General features: G+C 36.5%; 1 protein-coding gene and 1 long non-coding RNA gene across 3 annotated transcripts in view; one reads left to right on the forward strand and one right to left on the reverse strand.

Annotated features, from left to right (window-relative positions):
• LOC110678344 (myosin heavy chain, muscle-like) overlaps positions 1-21,331 on the forward strand; it is a 285,969-nt gene that overhangs the window by 204,559 nt on the left and 60,079 nt on the right. For both annotated transcript variants that reach the window (XM_021851099.1, XM_021851103.1), the window contains exons 10-11: positions 4,933-5,196; positions 9,732-10,828. In XM_021851099.1, coding sequence (XP_021706791.1) covers positions 4,933-5,196; positions 9,732-10,828 — 1,361 coding nt within the window. The remainder of the gene's footprint in view (positions 1-4,932; positions 5,197-9,731; positions 10,829-21,331) is intronic.
• Positions 15,730-16,160, reverse strand: LOC110678356. Its single transcript, XR_002501522.1, has 2 exons — positions 16,112-16,160; positions 15,730-16,056 (listed from the first exon to the last, which is right to left on the reverse strand). It is a non-coding gene; the product is annotated as an uncharacterized LOC110678356 (long non-coding RNA).

A 21,331-nucleotide genomic window follows, 5' to 3' on the forward strand; every position in this document is an offset into this window, starting at 1 on the left:
ATGAGGCGTTGTTGAAAATCACGCTGGATTTAATCCCAGGTCTCCTGTCAATTGACGCCGTTGCGGCGATCAGCTGTTCCGAAACGTCTCGCGAAATGGCTTATAACATAGAGAAAATGACAAAAATGAGATCCAAAAATGTTCGTTACTGCAACATTACACCTAGTTATTGTATCAGCTACCTCTTTGTTACCCATATTGCACATAAAAAGGCACTTTTGTGATCAGAAATATTTAAAAAAAATTTAGCCATTTAAGTTTTCTCCTGGATGAAAAGCTACGCTAGAAATGCGCACAGTCATCAACCATCATCATCGCCAAAACTGACGACGATGATTGAAAAATCCCAGGTCTCCTGTCATTTGACCTGCTTCGTAAAATGGCTCATAACCTTATGAAAGATGGTATCATTGAGAAAATGACTAATGACGGCAATGGAAATCATAAGGCGCGCAATGAAATTTGTAAATGTTCATTATAATTAACTATTTTCTTAATTATGACTACTATTTTACCGATATGAAATCCATATTAGCCTTATGAAATAGGTTTTTATAGATTTTTCAATGCGTCATAAGGGAAAATTTATGGAATTCGTTAATTAATTTGCCAGAGTGTGGTTGTCATGGGCCTGGGTTCCCGTGACTTTTCGGAGCTCGCAATCTAAGCCAGCTGTCTCCTCTCTCTCAGGTAGAAAGTAGGCGTTGTGAAGCATTGCATTTGCCACCGAAAAGTGAATCTTTTAGGAGACTGTGATATATGTTAAAATTTAAGGTAACTATATTAATGGCTATTGAGCTCTCGCCGAGCGGTGTCACGAACACATGCGCTAATTTGCTGGTGGAAAATGCTGCCGTTTGATTTTGCTGGGAACAGCTGATTTTTGTTTATATTTTCCACCAGCACTCTTCAAGTAGTATTGGTGACATGTAACGTGCATGTACACGAGCGTAGAAACCACTATGGAAAGTAAGACACTGAGATTGATCATTAAGGTACACATGCTTGTTTTGAGTAATAGGGTCCTAAAATGTTTTCAATGAATTCTTGTTTTTATTTAATAATACGAAAGAGCATGTTCTTGCAACTACTTTAGCAATTTTTCTAGCTCAAATAACGGCAATAACATTTTTAAACTTCAAATTTAAAAATACTTCCAAATATGAACCTTGACACTTGTGATCATGTTTGACATTCACTGTTTCGACAAAAATGCCACAGGGCTTATAGTTTTAACACTGAGGTTGTTCCTATCTGATATTTCGGAACGGACACGGAAAACAAAATATTCCCAAAATTTGAGTTTAAACCAAGTGGTGAGACAAAATCTCAAAAATAAAAAAATAAATGTTTTTTGGACTTAAACAAATAAAAAATCATTTGAAAATTGAGTAAACATGTGGTTTTGGCCTAAACTTAAGCGTTTGATGCTAAAATTGGGACAGGGCTTTAGGACCCTATTGTTGAACAGGCAAGGAAAGTGATTTTTATTTATTATATCTGTAGAACTGTTGATCCAAAACTAACTTGATTTTTCTCAGAAGGCTTCTTTAATCATGCCTCCGAAAACAAGCTCTTTTTGAAAATAAAGAAATAAAAGATTTTCAATTTTTTCAGCCAATTTCTTATAATTATTTATTTAGATATTCTTCAAAAATCGACCGTTCGGAACGTTGTTCCTTATTCATGTAAAATTCAATTAATTTTGTGGATTTTTCATTACCACAACATCGTACAATATTAGTTGAACGACATACAGAAAACCGACTGCTATTTCATTGATATATTAGAGAATATGTCATACACAAGGTGTCCACTGTATAAAATGAACACTCCTTAACGCTAAAGGGAACAACCAAGCGAGGCCGATGTTTCGTGACATCCGTGCAAAATCTCAATCTGGTGGGCATCGAATAATGTATTGACCTATTCAACCTCTGATCGATTCCAAAACAGTACTGAAAAGTGCTACAATTCAGCACCCAAAAGAGCACTTTTGATACTTATTGGAGAGATTATTGTTGTATTCTAGAGGTTTAAATTGGTTATTCTATTAATTGGAAATTTTAAATGATTTGCCACTTGCTCCTCAGGGTCTATCCGGGAGAAATTGAACCTCTGATCGATTCCAAAACAGTACTGAAAAGTGCTACATTTCAGCACCCAAAAGAGCACTTTTGATACTTATTGGAGAGATTATTGTTGTATTCTAGAGGTTTAAGTTGGTTATTCTATTAATTGGAAATTCTAAATAATTTGCCACTTGCTCCTCAGGGTCTATCCGGGAGAAATTGAAGGCGGACTCACTTCCCAAGCTATTTGCACCAGTCGAATAACGAGTTGAAGATGGTGGAAACTAATGCTGAATGTGAGCTCGGATTGGCGCAAACGCTGCTGCCTTTCGACTTCGACGCACTCTACGGGTTGTCGACTTGGTTCACTCACGTGGCACAAACGTTGAGCTAAATCAGCACTTCACTAAAGGGCTCATAGGGCTTCAATGTCGGGTTGTTTCGTCTCTCACTCACGTGGGCACCTGAGAGAGACTCGCGAAGAGGAAAAATATCAACGTCATATGCAGCCCAGATTCCGCTGTCACGAAACGTCAAATGAAATTTCACTCAAAATGCCGTTTATAAGCATATATGCTTCGGCGTGATGCAAACGCACTTGTTTTTTGCTGAGATGGTCACGTGAAAGCTTGAACGGCTCACGCAAGATTGATGCACACACCGAGTGGAATAAGAAAAAACTCAGCAATCGCAGAAAAAGAAAACCGACTCCGCGAGTCTCGTCTCAGGTGGGCACTAGACTGTCTGTAACTGTACGATGGAAATAATCGTTAAAAGAAACTACTAGCTACTTTAGCAGAATTCCAATTATAATAGGGTTGTAAAGGGCATCTTGGGGCCTTCCTTAGCCGAGTGGTTAAAGTCCGCGGCTACAAAGCAAAGCCATGATGAAGGTGGCTGGGTTCAAATCCTGGCCGGTCCTGGAACTTTTCATAATGGAAATTTCCTTGACTGCCCTGGGCATAGAGTATCATCGTACCTGCCACACGACACACGAATGCGAAAATGGCAACTTTTCAAAGAAAGCTCTCAGTTAATAACTGTGGAAGTGCTTATACAGTCAACTCTCCCTAACTCGATAGTCCGTATCTTGATATCGAGTTAGAGAAACATAGTAAAAGTTGGTTTTCATGGCTAACTCGATGGTCCCTTTGAACGCAGTTGCACTGCTTTTGTGTTCTGTAACTCGATACCTCCCTAAGTCGATGGTCCCTTCAATATCTAGTAAGGGAGAGATGACTGTAAGAAGACTAAGTTGAGAAGCAGGCTCTGTCCCAATGAGGACGAGGCCAAGAAGAAGAAGAAGAAAGGGCATCTGACACCAAGGAAAGAGGAGTAGGAAGGGATTGGGATTCTAGCATTAGATTTATTTATTTTTATTCCAAATTCAGTTTATGATTTCTTTAATTATTTTTATTACTGTTCGCATTTGAGATGCAAATCTTGACTAAACGTCCTCCAAATGCGGTAACACAAAACAATTAAAGGACACCTAGCAACGATAATATAAATCACCGCTAGCAAGAAAAATCTTTCTTTGACATCGCATTTCTTGTAAAAAATCTTACCGCGTTTGGTGTTCCCGCATTTGATACTTGCATTTCAAACGCACACAGCAATATTTCATGACCACAATTTCAATTTAATTGAACAAAAAAGATTCAAACAACTAACAAATTAAATAAAGTATATATAAAACTATTTACAAAACAAAACTATTTACAAGAGTACAAAGTGAATTCAATTGGATGATCGAAGGGAACAATCATTGGAACCTTCTGTGAAAGGTTACACTTTTCAGCACTGCTTCTTTTGGTAGAAAAAGCGGGCCGTTATGTTGTTCATCTTTTTAATGGAAAGGTAGTCGATATGCATCGGAATGGCATTTTCTGGCTTCTAAAATAATTTTGACGTAGCAAAAACAGCTGGAATATTTTGAGTGGAGCATAACATATATATATCACAGACAAACAGACGTATCGCTTTGAACGATATTCATAAAAATCTACCGCCCATTTTACATCATAATCATCTAGTGGCCATGTTGCTAGAAAAGCGATTAGAGGTCATCCAAAAATGACGTCCATTATTTCGTCTACGAATGTGTGACAGTACGTGTAATAGATATTGGAAAAAGTGTGACAGAGGTGGGAGAGAAGGTTTAAAAATCCCGAAAAACGATGGACGTCATGTTTGTATCTTCCCTTATGTACATCAAGGCTTTCTGATGGTTAGAAATTTTAAATGATCAGAAAGTAAATTAAAAACCGAATTTAGTATCTTAAGCTAAGTGTGCTGTTCCGCTCAAGAAAAGTAAAAATTTCTGCGCATGAAATGGTCAAGAAATTTTCTACAGTGAGCTCCATTTGAAATGACATTTCTTTTCAACTGCGTACTGCGATCAAAGAAAAATGCTTTTCTTGACCATTTCTTGCAAGAAATTTTCCACGCATCGAGATAGGCGATTACTTTTCTGTTGAAGTGCATACTTCGCTTTACCATTTAATTCCACAAGTTTTTATCCTTTGACAGATACGCGTATTTCGACCTCAACTGTAAGGCCGTCTTCAGTGTTGTGTACTATACACTGAAGACGACCTTACAGTTGAGGTCGAAATACGCGTATCTGTCAAAGGATACAAACTCTAGTGGAATAGTACTAAATTCGGTTTTTCATTTATTTATAGGTTCTACTAAACAGCTCGGAGATTTATTATCATTGAAATGATCGTTAAAAGCATGACCGATGGAAATTTGTCAGTATTATGTCTGTTTGTCTGTGCTCATACCATGTGATAATCAGTTCAAATATTAAACTTTTTCTTTTCATTTCTGTACGTTATTTTCAATATCGCAATAGGTATTTTTCCGTGCCGGTGTTTTGGGTCAAATGGAAGATTTCCGGGATCAACGGTTATCTAAGATTATGTCATGGATGCAGTCCTGGTGTCGTGGCTATTTGTCTCGCACAGAGTTCAAAAAAATGCAGTCGCAACGTACCGCGCTAGAAGTCGTGCAGCGCAATTTACGAAAGTACCTCAAACTTCGTACATGGGCTTGGTGGAAGTTATGGCAAAAAGTAAAACCACTTTTAAACGTTTCTCGAGTAGAGGATCAAATCGCTGTAAGTACATTTTTTTTATTTTTAATACCATTTCAAGTGTTGTTATGATGTGAAGGGTCTGTAACAATAGGCTTATTATTTTCTTACTTAAGGTGAAACAGCTTTGAATCAACTTCTAAGTTTGCACTGAAACTTTAAAGCCACAATTCTTGCGAATAAAGCATCCAACAACAGTGCACTTTTTATTTTGACTTTGTGCACTAGCAGAAAGCTTAAAATAAGAAGATCAGAAACGTTTTCCAACTATTTCTCTCGTTTAGTGCCTTTGAAAACGTTAATAGGGGCACAAGTCGGCCATTGTGCCAGCCATCTTTAGATTCTGAGATGTTTCACCTTAAGGTCCAAGTAAAAATGGAGCAAATGTCAAAACTGAAAAAGTAGTTTTCTGCTCCTAAACCCACAAAACGAAAAACAGCTACTCTATTTTCAAAATAAATCAGCTGTTTTTTCGATTTGTCGATTTTGAAGCAGAAAACTGCCTCTTTTTTGACATCCCCATGTTTTCTACCTTTATTAACTTTTCTTCTACCAAGGGAGTGAAAACTTACGCCAACTACCAAGGGTCCAAAAAAAGTTGGAAGTGCAACTGAACATGCATGTCATTTTCGAAGCGATTTAAAAAAATTCAGCAATGGAACCGGAAACTATTTAAGATTGATATTTATTTTTGCGTTTTTGAAATAGATTCGTCTATCCAAAGTTATTAAGAAAGACGCACTTCCTAGTTTTTTGAAAAACGAATTTTTTTCGCAAATTCAAAACTAAAGCAAAGTATGCACTTCAACAGAAAAGTAATCGCCAATCTCGATGCGTGGGAAATTTCTTGCAAGAAATGCTAAAGAAAAGCATTTTTCTTTTATCACAGTATGCAGTTGAAAAGAAATGTCATTTCAAATTAAGCTCACTGTAGGAAATTTCTTGACCATTTCTTGAGCAGAAATTTTTACTTTTCTTGAGCGGAACAGCATACCTAGCTTAAAACAAAATTTAAAGCGAAGACATGTAGTTTTTTACATCAATTTGCTTGATCGCAGAAATTGATTTTTTTATTACACTCAAAATTTGTTTTACCCTAAATATTACGAAAAACCCTATTTTTTTGAACCCGTTTGCCTGTAACTCAAAATTCAAAGCGATAACATATTGTTTTTTCGACATGAAATTGATTATGAAAGTCAAGTGAACATGTTCGATTGAAATTGAACACATTGTAAACTCATCATTACTATTTAATGTGGAAAAAACACCCATTATTTGCTGATGTATAAAAATGTCAAAATAACGGGTAATTATTTTTTTCACATAATGGGTATTTAGTTCGATACATAAACAAATACAGGATACTTATGCTGCCGAGCAAATACAAAGCATGGTCTGCTGTCCCTCCAGTCGCTTCAGCCTAATTTTCCAGACCGGCAAATCAGCGTTTATATAATGGTTCTTCCGCATCTCACCAATGTTAATATATTGTTGAATAAAATGAGTTTATAATAATAAGAGTCTAGTGTTCATTATTCTACAAAAATAAATATGAAAATAACTTCAATTTCCATACATGAAAAAGAGTAAATTTGACTCTGTTTCTCGATAAATTAGTTTGTCACAGTGGGTAAAATTTACTCGTCGATCTGACGTAGGGGAAGACGGGGTAAGACCGCTTAAGCATGTTAATTCATATGTCAAAATCAAGAATTAATAAATCCTTATTCGACGCAGCATGTCGTTTTTTGAAGCCTTAGGCATGATCAAAAAATATCACAGGTGTTGTATTTGTAAAGAAAAAGTGATGTCTTATCAAGATTAAAAAAAAGTAAAAGCGACCACCACGATTTTCGAACACAGTTTTGAGAAAAAATATATCAGTTCCCTAAGATTCTGAAAAGTATAATGTTTTATGAATTCTACATTGATGAACGGGGATATTGAAACACTTTTAGGGTTAATTAATTAAAAAAAACTTAGCTGTTTACTTATTTTTACCTTGAGACATCCATATTTTGGAAAAATATACGGATTTGGCTTGTTTTTATAACAAAATTGATTTCATTTTACTTGAATAGTAATGTAAATCGTAGTTACAACTTTTAAAATGGTTTGGACATTTTATTTGGTATAAATTAGGGGTGGGGGTCTTACCCCATAAACAGTGGTCGGTTTTACTCCGCTTGCGCAATTTTCACAACTATGGCCTCATTTCGAAGCTAAATATTTACTATTCATATTTCACTTCACTGAAGCATATTTCACATTTATGTTGATGCATGGACGGGTAATTTGTTATGTTTTTACAAAAAAAATCCTTTCAAAATGCTTAAGTGAACATCTGTTGAATTTAGATCAAATTCAATATACTGCTTCGCGACTAAAAATGGGTGAACCAACGTGCGAAGTTCGATTTTTGACCAACTTCGCCGCGTCGCGAGTCGCTTCGCTATAGTGCGCATCTATGCCCTCCGCCGTGTGCATTATGCGCACTATTGAGAATCGAGCTGCGACGCGGCGAAGTTGGTCAAAAATCGAACTTCGCACGTTGGTTAACCCATTTTTAGTCGCGAAGCAGTATATTGACGAGCAGAATCTTTGTTTTTGATATTTGTTATGAAAAATTTAATACTATGCTAAATGGTTCGGAACGTCAAAAATCTTGTATTTATGTAAAGTGCTTGGTGAACTTTTAAGAAAACCGCCATTTTCATGCTAAACTGAAGGTGGTCCGTCTTACCCCGGCGGGCGCTCTTACCCCGTCTTCCCCTACAAGCCATTCACTCTCTAATGAGTAAAGGCCCTTTACTTTTTTTATGAGTTAAACTAGTTTTTCTCGATTTAATAGGGTGGGCGGCACAATCCTACTAAATAGATGGATAAATCGGTATTTTAAGTAAAATTCAAGCAAATTGACCTACTAAACATCAGATTTCCTCGGTCACCCGATATAATCTAGCGGTTAGTCAGTTGATCGCTGTGTTAAACTTCCATAAGTGTCGGTGCAACAATCGACCAATTTTTCAACCAATTTAGTCGGTTGTTTAACTGTCAAATGTTTAATGGGGTACTCCGTGGGGTTTACAATGCGCATATCTGCTTTATCTATCTGCAGAATGTTTTTGTGTCCGTAGACTTTCCTATTGGCGATCAAAAGTGAGGTTAGGTTGCGAAAGTTTTTCAAAATGAAATGAATATTCACGGTTTCCTATGCCTTAAATTGCAAAAATATTGTCAGATAAATGTTTGTGGTGATTTTTCTTCCAAAGTTATCACAGCAAATTTTGATTAAGATGCACTAATCCCTATTCTGAAGGAGCGCCATCTACGCATTTTAGCTTTGCGTTAGATTACAAATTCTTTTTACGTCCCTTACTGCTAAGGAGTGAAGCGGGTGGGATTCGAAGTCATGACCATGGCATCTGGTTATCGAGCATACGTGTAGACACCATCTTAAGTTTACAGTCTCTTTAACTTGGTTCTAGAGCTTCGACACTTGAGCTTCCCTGTACACCTGGGTAGAGTAAAGTGGGGCAAAAGTTCGAGTGGGGTAAGAGTTTCTTTTTAAAATTTCTAGCTCAATTTAAAACAAATCTTATAAATGTCATGGGGGTTCGAATGCTATTCAAGTAAGAGACTTTCAATCCAAATATCATAAAAATCGATTGAGATTTGGATAAGTTATGGCTATTTGTTGTTTTTCGACGTGAATATTGTAATTTTTAGTCAAACTTTCGTTGCATTGAACCAATTGAAGATAAAATCTTTTTCAATATTTTATGTAAGGGCGTTTCTAGGCCTATCATAAGGTTGCTTTGAGGTGTATTAGTTTTTGCATAAATGCTTGAAAACAATTTTTGGCCCATAGTGGGGCAAAAGTTCGAATCAGCGGGGCAAAAGTTCGACCCATGTATAAACTCACGGAAAAATTTTCAAATTGCCTAAAATCCACATATTATCTTCAAATTTAGTTTAATTTGTCTGATCGTGTGAAAAATGTCACCAAAATTTTACATTTCCACTTAGTTTTGCGAAAAACTGCTATTTTTGAGTATATTACAATTAACCCGGTTTTGGGCAATTTTTTTGATGAAAATTTAGTGTGTATTTTTCGTTAAACTTAAGTTTACGGCTGGTGTAAAGTATGCTTGTCATAAAAGTATCGATATTTTGTGTTTTAACCTGCGAACTTTTGCCCCACACTAGATTCGAACTCTTGCCCCACCGGTGGGGCAAAAGTTCGAATAAGACAATCAATTTTGAAACTGTTATAACTAAAAATGGGTAAATATTTTGACACAAGTTTGTTCAGCAAAATTATAGCCAATATGTTGAAGGTTCACTGTATGGTATTTGTTTTGTTTTAACTGCTATTGTTTTCCTGGAAACTTTGATTATACCACTAAGGTCGAACTTTTGCCCCACCTTACTCTAACATTCGGAAGTGTGTCCTGCTTACGTGTCAAAATTCTTGGACCGAGTGAGCTCAGTTCACCGGGTATAAATCTATTTAGTATTCATTACTATAACTGTTTGTTTCAATCTAATTTTAGAAACTAGAGGAAAAAGCACAGAAAGCCACAGAAGCATTTGAAAAGGAAGAAAAACTTCGTAAGGAACTTGAAGCGTTAAACAGTAAACTACTAGCTGAAAAGACCGCTCTATTAGATTCGCTTTCTGGGGAAAAGGGAGCTCTACAAGAGTACCAGGAAAAGGCAGCAAAATTAACCGCTCAAAAGAATGATCTTGAAAATCAGCTTCGTGACACCCAAGAACGTTTGGCACAAGAGGAGGATGCTCGAAACCAGCTATTCCAAACAAAAAAAAAACTTGAACAAGAAATTTCTGGGCAGAAAAAAGATGCAGAAGATCTTGAGCTTCAAATACAAAAGATTGAACAGGACAAGGCCTCCAAAGATCATCAAATTCGCAATCTGAACGACGAAATTGCTCATCAAGATGAACTTATCAACAAGTTAAACAAAGAAAAAAAAATGCAAGGTGAAGTTAATCAGAAAACTGCTGAAGAGCTGCAAGCAGCAGAAGATAAGGTAAATCACTTAAACAAAGTAAAAGCAAAGCTAGAGCAAACTCTTGATGAGTTAGAAGATTCTTTAGAACGTGAAAAAAAATTACGTGGTGATGTCGAAAAAGCAAAACGCAAAGTTGAAGGAGACCTTAAAATAACCCAAGAAGCCGTTTCTGATCTCGAACGCAATAAAAAGGAATTAGAACAAACGATTATGCGAAAAGACAAAGAGATCTCAGCATTGTCTGCCAAGCTGGAAGATGAACAAAATTTGGTAGGAAAACTTCAGAAGCAAATTAAAGAACTACAAGGTCGTATTGAAGAGCTAGAAGAAGAAGTTGAAGCGGAACGACAAGCGCGTGCAAAGGCTGAAAAGCAACGTGCAGATTTAGCTCGAGAGCTTGAAGAACTTGGCGAGCGTCTGGAGGAAGCTGGTGGGGCTACATCTGCACAAATTGAACTGAATAAAAAACGGGAAGCTGAACTAGCAAAGTTGCGGAGGGATTTAGAAGAAGCCAATATACAACATGAAGGTACATTAGCCAATCTGCGTAAAAAACATAACGATGCTGTTGCTGAAATGGCAGAGCAAGTTGATCAGCTAAATAAACTGAAAACAAAGTAAGTGATTGAAACAAATAAAATCAATTTTACATTTTGTTTATTTACAGTGCCTTAATGGGCCAGGGATGCAATATGCCGGGACAAAATTGATAACTCACAAACAATGCATTTCCGGCATTTGGTGTCTTCGGTAATGTTTTTTGTAGCATCGAGGTATATCTTCTGGCATAAACGGATAGCTCGTAAATCGTCCACAATCTAACTTGATACTGTGACGTTCTAGAGACTTGGCATGGAGTTATCTATTTTGTCCCGCCAGATTGCGTCCCTGGCCCATGTACCAATGCACGAGTTCATTTTTTGACGTTTGAGCGGTATAGGCCTATTCACATGACGTCTAAAATCAGCTGATTGGGAAGCACTTTGACAGTTCTTCTATGAAAATGACAGGCCCGTGTTAGCACCGGTCCTCCACCGATGTAAACAAATGCATAGACGGATCTGTCACATGAAAAGGCCTATGGACCGATGCACGAGTTCACTTTTTGACGTTTGAGCGGTGCCGTGTTATTTACGTGACCATGGCAATGAGTGAATTCGGCACCGCTCAAACGTCAAATTAGTGAACTCGTGCATTGGTCCATTGTTATTTATGTGCCCATGGTAACGAGTGAACTAGGCACCGCTCAAACGTCAAACTAGTGAACACTTGCATCGGTCCGTCGACCAATGCACAATGGAAATCAGTGAATTCAGCACCCCTTAAACTTCAAATTAGTGAACTCGTGCATTGGTTCATATCAATGGATCGATGCACGAGTTCACTACAGTGGGGATTCGCTCAATGAGGGTCCGCTACATGGAATGACTCGATCGTTGGATGTTCGCTGGTTGAAAAAAATTCCAACTAAAAAGCACTCGAATGTCAGGAGAAGATGTCAAACTAACTTTGACGTCTGACTACCATCGCATTAAAATCTCCATATATAAAACAAATGTATATGTGCGTTTCGTGACGATTTTCATTCCGGATGCGTTAGTCTGGAGCATTTTCACCAGCTGTCAGTCGTTCCAACTAACGGGTCGGATTCGTTAGATGGAAGGCAGTCGTGTTCCAACCAGCAAATCCCCGCTGTATTTGACTTTTGAACGGTGCCGTGTTATTCATGTAACCATGGCAACGAGTGAATACGGCACCGCTCAAACGTCAAATTAATGAACTCGTGCATCGGTCCATAGGCCAGTAGAAGTGGATGAACTTGTCACTCATTTTCCTGTCAATTTTCATACAAAATCTACTTTTTCTCTGCTATAAATTCACTCTAGGTTAACCACTTCCCCTGGCCTATAGGCCAGGAGAAGGGGATGAACTTGTCATTCATTCTTCTGTCAATTCTCATACAAAATCTACTTTTTCTCTGACATAAATTCACTCTAGGTGAACCACTTCCCCTGGCCTATTATAGTTTGGATAATTACCACTATCCGAAAACATTCACATCCCTAGACTTCAAGTCATGCTCACAAATCTACTTACTTTAAACTTGCAAGGAATAGTGAAAGTACTAAGATGACACCCTTGCACGCAAGAGGTTTTTATCTAATCTAAACGCTAGCGCAGCCAATATTGAAAAGCATCCTGGAAATACCTAAATTTATTCAGATATTTTCTTGTCAGTAATAATATTTGCAGAATATCAGTGATATGATACAAATAATAAAATGGCCAGGCCCACTGTGCAGAGTTTGGGGTTCTAGACAATTGAAAAAATCATGACGATTAGGTTATTGACCATCTTCTGTTTTTTTAGAGTCCGGTGGCGGTCGTACGCTCGTAGCCGTTATAGCGAATTGACACCCGCAAGGTCAAATGAATGGAAAATCTTTCCCGCCTGAATAGGTCAGGAGAAGTGGATGAACTTGTCATTCATTTTTCTGTCAATTCTCATACAAAATCTACTTTTTCTTTGACATAAATTCACTCTAGGTGAACCACTTCCCCTGGCCTATTGAAAGCACGTGGTTACGCAAAATGACAGCAGTACATCTATGTATTAGTGATAGATATCAGAAGTCACTGAATACGATGAGTGTACTTGCTGTTTAGTTCATGTACTGTGCTTCAAAGTTGAAAGTTCTGTATGATCTGTGACCGCTGCGCTCATATTTGGAGACATGGGCAGATAATCGCTATAATTGGATTTATTTTGAGACAGACAATATTCACGTATGAATAAACCAATAGACAAATAAAATTTCAATTCAAGGAAAGAAGAACCGTACCAACCGTTTCGATTCAGAGTTATAGGTAATATCGTTGGGAATGGCGTTGCTGAGAAAGTTAATGCACACTCCATTGTTGTTCTCCTGGGGTGGGACATAGGTATTTCTTCCTCATGCCCTGGCTTAAGAGCCTTGGTTTAAGCGCCTCTGAAACGAGATAAAATCTTATTGCCCCTTTCTCGCAATAAAGGAACCAAAACTGTTTCCTATAAATTATGAACAGATTTGTGCAAAATAATAAACATGATATCAATTTTTTTTTTATCTGAAATGTAGATACCGTAAAGGGCCGTACTTCAACGCAGTTAAAAAATAAAACGATTCAAATGATTGATTAAAAATTTGTATTGCATCAACGAAAAAGCTTTATGAGTGGATCGCTAGCAAATATGTTGTAGATTATGGGAAAAATATAAACTAGACTGTATTCATAATTAACAAATGTGATTTTATTGAAAATGTTCACTTGTCGAAATTGCCTAATTCCGGGCCTTTTTTAAAACGCTTTTCCATATTCCGCGCAGAAGAATGCCTAATTCCGCGCACTGGCGAAACGAACAAATTAGTATTATCAAGTTTCCGTGATTCACTTTTGCTTTTATTTAATTCAAACTTATTCTAAATGAAAGAAGCATCAAATGGCATAACAAGTTGCTGCAATATTTATCTGTATATCCATATATAAATGATTTTGTATGAAATGCGCGGAATTAGGTAATACGCTGAATGATTTTTTTCGGTATGATGTCTAAAACATTGAAAATGGGGGTGAGATTGGGTTGCTTGAACGATAGTAAATGAAATTCCAAGTTTTCTAAATTTGATTATTTATCAGTGTTTTCATATTATAGAAACATCTCACGGAAGTACAAATGAGTTGGATCGCTGAAATACTGGGATTATGACGTCAACTTCGGCCTGAAATTTATTGATCGTGGAATGTCGCACCGAAATTTAACTATTTGCGAAGGTTTAAAATAATCACTGTTTCAGTACACCTTTGGGGAAACTGAATGGGCTTTATAGCAATGGGGATGAGACTTTGAAGACAATTTGAGGGAAAAACCAAGAAAATTTATGTAAACTTGACGATAAATGTTGGGTTTACATATTTTTTCTCATAGCTCTTGAATTTTCAGTATAATCTTTCTTTTAAGTGGGTTATACTTGTGAAACATCTTAGATATCTTTTAATATTAATATTTTTCAGTTGTGAATGGTTTTGAAATTATATTCTAAAAAACAAGTTATTTCAATTATAGTGACCCAATGTCACCCCCTCTATGGGGTGAGATTGGGTCATTTTTCATTCACTTGTGGTGCCGCTGTGAACAAATATTTGTCTTTAATTTTTTAAACAGTTGTTAATGTACCATCAAGGTACATACACACCAAATTTGAAGTTTATTGGAGTTAAATTGCGATAGTTATTCAAAAAATAAATCGCACATATCCCTTTTTGACCCATTCTCACCCCCAACGACGGTACAAAAATAGATTAGGTATAACAAGAATATGAATACTTCATTCATCTCACCAAATATATGTGCAATAGAGTCCTAAAATGTTTAATGAAATCTTGTTTTTATTTAATAATACGAAAGAGCATGTTACTGCAACTGCATCAGCAATTTTTCCCGCTCAAATAACGGCTATATCATATTTAAACTTAATTTCAAAAATGGGTCCATGAATGAACCTCGACACTTTTGATCATGTTTGCCGTTTGCTTAGTCGACAAAAACATCACAAGGCACTGCACTCAGAAATAGAAAAAAATCACATAATTACTAAAGTTTATGCATTAATGACTATTTTCTATCTGCCGTTCTTTCATTCAGCTGTGAATTTTTACACTAACTGTCATTTCGACTGGGTTGAAGCTTAGCGATGCTTTAACTCTGGCGAATTGACAAATAGGAATAAAATTCCCTGCAGGATGAAAGAGAGGCAGATAGAAAATTGTCATAAATTACTAAAATTTAGTCATTCTGTGACTACCCGTGTTTCTGAGTGTGGGGTTGTTCCAGGGGAGCATCATGACCTATCATGACAGCCGCCATACAATGATAGCCCCATTAAACATTTGACAGATCAACAGCCGACTAAATTTGTTGAAAAATCGATCGATTGTTGCACCGACGCTTATGAAAGATTAACACAGGGATCAACCGAATATCACCCGATTTAATAGGGTGGGCCGACGTAATCCTACTAAATAGGTGGATAAATCGGTATTTTAAGTAAAATCCAAGTAAGTTGACCTACTAAACACCAGATTTCGTCGGCCACCCGATTTAATCTGGCGATTAGTCAGTTGATCGCTGTGTTAAACTTCCATAAGCGTCGGTGCAACAATCGACCGATTTTTCAACCAATTTAGTCGGCTGTTGAACTGTCAAATGTTCAATGGGGAGTGTACACGCTCGTTCAGATCTACTCAAAAGTGAGTAGATTTCGACTCACTTCGGAACAAAGTGGAACTGCTCAAAAGTGAGTAAAGCCATGGTTACTCACTTTAGAGTAACACTGTCAAATGTCAAAATTGGAGTAACACTTACTCACTTCGTATAATCTACAATTTGCGAAAGTGAGTAGATGTCACTCACTCTAGAAATAATGTTTTGGGAAATAAATTTGTTATTTTTATTTATAAATAGAATCAGAAAAATAAATTCGAAAGACATAACATGTATTTTATTATCTCATACATAAATATATGAATAGTACATTATATTACAAGTAATACAATTGTGATGTTTGGGTCCATTTTTTTCTCGCTTCTCTGGAATGGATCCCCGGAGGGGGATCAATTTACGATGACGTCACACGGCAACTTTCAGCAGGAAGAAACCTGAAGGTTCGTAGTAAACTGCGGACCGTGTTTACCAAAAATTAACGATTTTGCTGCGCATTTTACCACTCAATGTTCTTCCGGTGAATATTCATTCGCTGGATGTTGATCCGGATGTTTGCCCGAGCCAGTAGCTTTTCCGGAAAGACTGAAAGGAACTGAGGATTAGTTCAATAAAAAAAAAGTATGACGGTAAAACTTACTGTATATACACTTTTTTCTTGCGGTTGTTCGATCAAAACCAGGACTTGGTTACCTTCGAAAACTCCGATCTCGCTTCACTTGATATAACAGTAACAATAAATCATCTATTGCACAACTTGCATGATTCGTTATAGGTAATTCTACAGATTTTAAGCACTGTTTTACTAGTATAATACATATTCTTACAACGATATTTACTCCTAAACTTGGAAGCCGAAATTTTCACAAGTATTTGACAGTTCCAAAGTGAGTCGAATATGTTAGTGTTTACTCAAAAGTGAGTAAGGTCGTTTTTTTTTCATGAGTGAGTAACAAGTTACTCACTTTGATAAAATAAAGCTACTCACTTTTGACAGCTATTATGAAAGTTCAAAAGTGAGTCAAAGTTACTCTCTTTTGAGTAGATTTGAACAAGCGTGTACCGAAAATTTTTGGTCCGTGGTACTGTCAAACTCAATGCAATCATGGAGTGCGCTCAAAATAGAGCGTACATTGGATAAATAATAAAAAAAAGGTTTCAAAATTTATGTTTGGAATTATTAATATCATTGAAAACCATTGATCACCAAACTGCGACCCTCGGGATGGTTTTGTGAGTTCCTCGGGAAGATTTTGTACGGCAAGCGGGTTTTGATGTGATGTGGTCTAGTTATCCTTTATATGAGAGATACGCGGAAGTAAAATTGAATGATATGGCAACAGACCAGTAGTGCAGAGTTTGCTTGGTGTCGAGAATAATATTGTAATGCGGACATGACTTCCATGAGCTCTCGCGCTAGGCATTGGATATATATATATGTATATATATATATATATATATATATATATATATATATATATATATATATATATATATATATATATATATATATATATATATATATATATATATATATATATATATATATATATATATATATATATATATATATATATATATATATATATATATATATATATATATATATATATATATATATATATATATATATATATATATATATATATATATATATATATATATAAATATATATATATATATATATATATATATATATATATATATATATATATATATATATATATATATATAGAAAGCGTTGTGTTTGGATGAGCATCTAATTCTTCCGAAAGAGGTGCACTTTGTGAAAAAGGACCATGTGATTATTGAGCTAAAATCGAATTCAGGTAAACTTCTGCGTTCATCAGTCCTCTCATGGCGTAGGAGTAACGCGCCCTAACTAGAGATCAGGGAGTCGTGAGTTCGATTCTCACTGAGAAGACGTGTAACTTTTTCGCAAAACTTCACATCAATTTGTCCATTTAATCCAATTGCAAAATATATGTAATGTTTAGCTTTCGGTAGTTGTTAAACTTCCACTCGGATGGTTAGCCGTAAACCACGATTCATAATTAAAAACAAGTATAACAAATCTGTTTGATGCACACACTTTAATATTGGACTCTGTTACGTAATAAACGTTGCAAATAATCAAATATTAAACATACAAAATTCTTAAATTTGACGGACGGCATTTTTTTTTCATTTTTGCAATGTTTATTTTATCGATAAAGCAGCAGCAGTTTTTTTAGATATGATAATAAAGCAGAACAAAATGCTAAGTAAACATTGCAAAATATTGTAAACTTAATCAAAATTACTTCGAGTCAACTAAAATATATACAGTGTGGATGCGCTCGTTGGGGGTCCGCTACATGGAATGACTCGATCGTTGGATGTTCGCTGGTTGAAAAATATTCCAACTAAACCTTCCAGTCGTCACGCGGTTTGCCACCGACAGAACCACCGCGCTGCTGTTGTGAACGAAGAGCGAGGTTTTTTCGGCACTGTTGTATAGAATACAACAGCGCGACGACTGAAGTGTAAAAAGCACTCGAATGTCAGGAGAAGATGTCAAACTAACTTTGACGTCTGACTACCGTCGGATTGAAATCTCCATAGTGGTTATCACGCACAATGGTATGGGTGCCCTAGTGTAGATGTAGTTGTGAACCTTAGAGGAAAACAATATGCACTCTGTCTCGAAAAACACCCAGAATCCGGGTGTAAATTTTTCAAATTGGGTAATATTGCCATATGCATTTCGAGAGGGATTCGCGATATCTGACAAATCAATAACAATGAGAAAATAACCAATGAAATTTTCATGTGCAATTTTGAATCCCAATTGGAGAAAATATACTCAAACTTTAACCTTTTCACTTTAATACACATTTCATAAACCTAGTTTCAAAATCCTCATCAATACCACACACATCTCCTACAATTTCCCTAGCTATTTCGTAATAAAAAAAAATATAAGGTTTCGCCTTAAACGCACTCAAGAATGCCAGTATCGCCCAATGTTATGAGCCTGTAATCGATATTATTTTAAGTGTCGCCTATTCATTTTTTGTTGTCGCCTTGTTTATTTTTTGTTTGCAGTGTCGCCGTTTACTCTCGCCGTATTTTGATTTCGATTTCAGATGCGCCCATCACTTTGATAAACAAAAACACAGGCGTAATCAATACAGTGTGTGGTTTTGCATGAGGATAAGTTTCGTCTTCTACAAATTTGCGTTTTTTGAATAGTTAAATTATCGAAAGGGGAAAAGTTCAAGTACAGTGAATAGACAATCAAGCTACAATTTCACCGCTATAGTTTCTTAAATTTTGTACATATTGTCAGTTTCGCATAATTCGCGAATCTTTCTAGATTTTGATGAGTCTGGAAAGCGTGTGCAAGTTTCTTTGAGGAAAACTAAAACAAACTGTGTATGACGAGCATATGCTAGTCTACGTGTGTTCAAATGTCACTAAGCTCTATATGTTCTATAATGTGTATGTATATGTGCGTTTCGTGACGATTTGCGTTCCGGAGTCTGGAGCATTTTCACCAGCTGTCAGTCGTTCCAACTATCGGGTCGGATTCGTTAGATGGAAGGCAGTCGTGTTCCAACCAGCGAATCCCCGCTGTAGTTGAATTTTAACGTTTGACGTTAGTAAATTCACTAAAAATATAGTTGTCAAAAACTATATGGCCTAGTTATTTTTGTCATATCAACAATATTTATAGTTATTTGTATGTTAACCTTAAAATATAGTTAACTTGACCGGAAAAATGATTACGAACACTATATGTTATTCTCCGTGTACCTCAGCTTCATCTTTCGACTCGCGAAATGAAAGAATACACTCAAAATAATCCAAACGTCATTGTTACGTGAACACATACATGGTTTTTTTCCATCGCACTTTCGCTCTTACGTGAATCATAGGTAGCCCAGAATGAACGCATGAACTTTTGAACTTCGTCCATTCCACCGGCGCTACACGTAAGAGCTACGTGGATTTTCCGGTAGCTTTACGAAGCGTTTCAATAGGATCTACAGTTAACTCTCCTTTACTCGATATTCCGTATCTCGATATCGAGTTAGAGAACCATAGTAAAAGTTGGTTGTCATGGCTAACTCGATGGTCCCTTGGAATGCAGTTGCACTGCTTCTGTGTTCTGTAACTCGATACCTCCCTAACTCGATGGTCCCTTCAATATCGAGTAAGGGAGAGATGACTGTATATGGTTTTGCATTAAATTTAACTGTCATAAAGACCAAACTTATTTCTAATCGGCTTTGGAAGAAAACTAATTTCCAATTGGGAAATATAAACAAACTTAAAAGATTGTGATATTATTATATCCAATCTGAGCATTTTGAATCCTGTTTACCAATTGATAGAGATTATAAATCAGGTATAAAATATGAAGTAATGCAGAGATTCTTCGGTATTCAAAGCATATTTACCTTGAAATCAATCTTACACAGAGTTTAAAGTTCAGCAGCTTCTGAAGTTCTTCAAAAATCAAGCGGGCGCCATCTTAGGATTTGAGCTCAACACCGAATGTACGTACAATGATCTTATCCACTAGTGTACTAAACTGACTCGGCCGAAGAATTTTGACACTATAGCGGGTCCTATAGTGGATAAGACCATAGGTAACCTCAGTAACAATGGACCAATGCACGAGTTCACTAATTTGACGTTTGAGCGGTGCCGAATTCACTCGTTACCATGGCCACATAAACAACACGGCACCGCTCAAACGTCAATTAGTGAACTCGTGCATTGGTTCATTACGGAGTCACTGTTTGGTGGTTATGAATGGCATAGTGACCTTTATCTCGGTCAGGTGAAGTGGAGGTAAAATGAATTTGGAATGATCTACGTGATTTTTCACGTATAGCAATGAAATTTGGATTATTTTGAGTGTAGCATGTAGAGTTCAAAAACATTAAGAACTGTGTAAAGTGACCGTACGTCCCGGATTATCCGGGACAGAATAGTTTTCAACTTGACAGTACAGTGTCAATACTTTTTATTTCAATTTGGTTGGTGGTCCAATGACTACCGCTTCTGCTTCATAATCAGAATTTTATGGGTTCAATCCTAGGCCCATCCCTTTCCCCGTACTTTGTAGTTATTTCTTTCACTTGCTTCCATTCACTCTCAATCTATCACGGTTGATCTGTTTATAAATAGCATGTGCTAGAACCAGAAATGGACAAACAAATGTTTCCCGTCATTCCATCACGTCTTTCTTGACTGATGCAAATTTTGAAATTTTGGCTCCCCTATGCTTAAACGTCAATTATGATGAAAATTATTCACCCAAAATTTGAAGTGATTTGGAAGAAATTTGGTTGTTCACACGCCATTTTAAGTTTATTTGGAAATTACTATGGAAAAGCCAAACCTTTTGTGTTCAGTCCTCCATCTACTCGTCATAATAATCTATGAAAAAGCGAACACACTCTACCCATGTAAAATCTTCCCAGCTACAACTTTGCCGAAGACCACATTTTGTTGGAACTTAAGGATAATTTGTTAATATTGATTCCAAAGTCTGAACCAGGCTGAGATGATTATTCAATTACTTTCAGAGCAACACTGCTTTTTTGCTGTAGAACATAGTAGCCTGGATTACTTTGATCTATTCTTCTCGCCAGGAGCACCACTGTTGCCTGCCGAATAGTTGGTGAAGCTTACTGAAGGCAAACCCACTTTATGATGATGAATAACAATTTTTCCTGACGTCCAATCAAAATGTGGTCTTCGGCAAAGTTGTAGCTGGAAAAATTTCACATGAGAAGAGTGTGTTCACTTTTCCATAAAATATGATGATGAAGAGATAGAGGTCTGAATACCAAAGGTTAGCGTT

The sequence above is a fragment of the Aedes aegypti genome, chromosome 1 (genome assembly GCF_002204515.2).
Source record: "Aedes aegypti strain LVP_AGWG chromosome 1, AaegL5.0 Primary Assembly, whole genome shotgun sequence".
Lineage (NCBI taxonomy): Eukaryota > Metazoa > Arthropoda > Insecta > Diptera > Culicidae > Aedes > Aedes aegypti.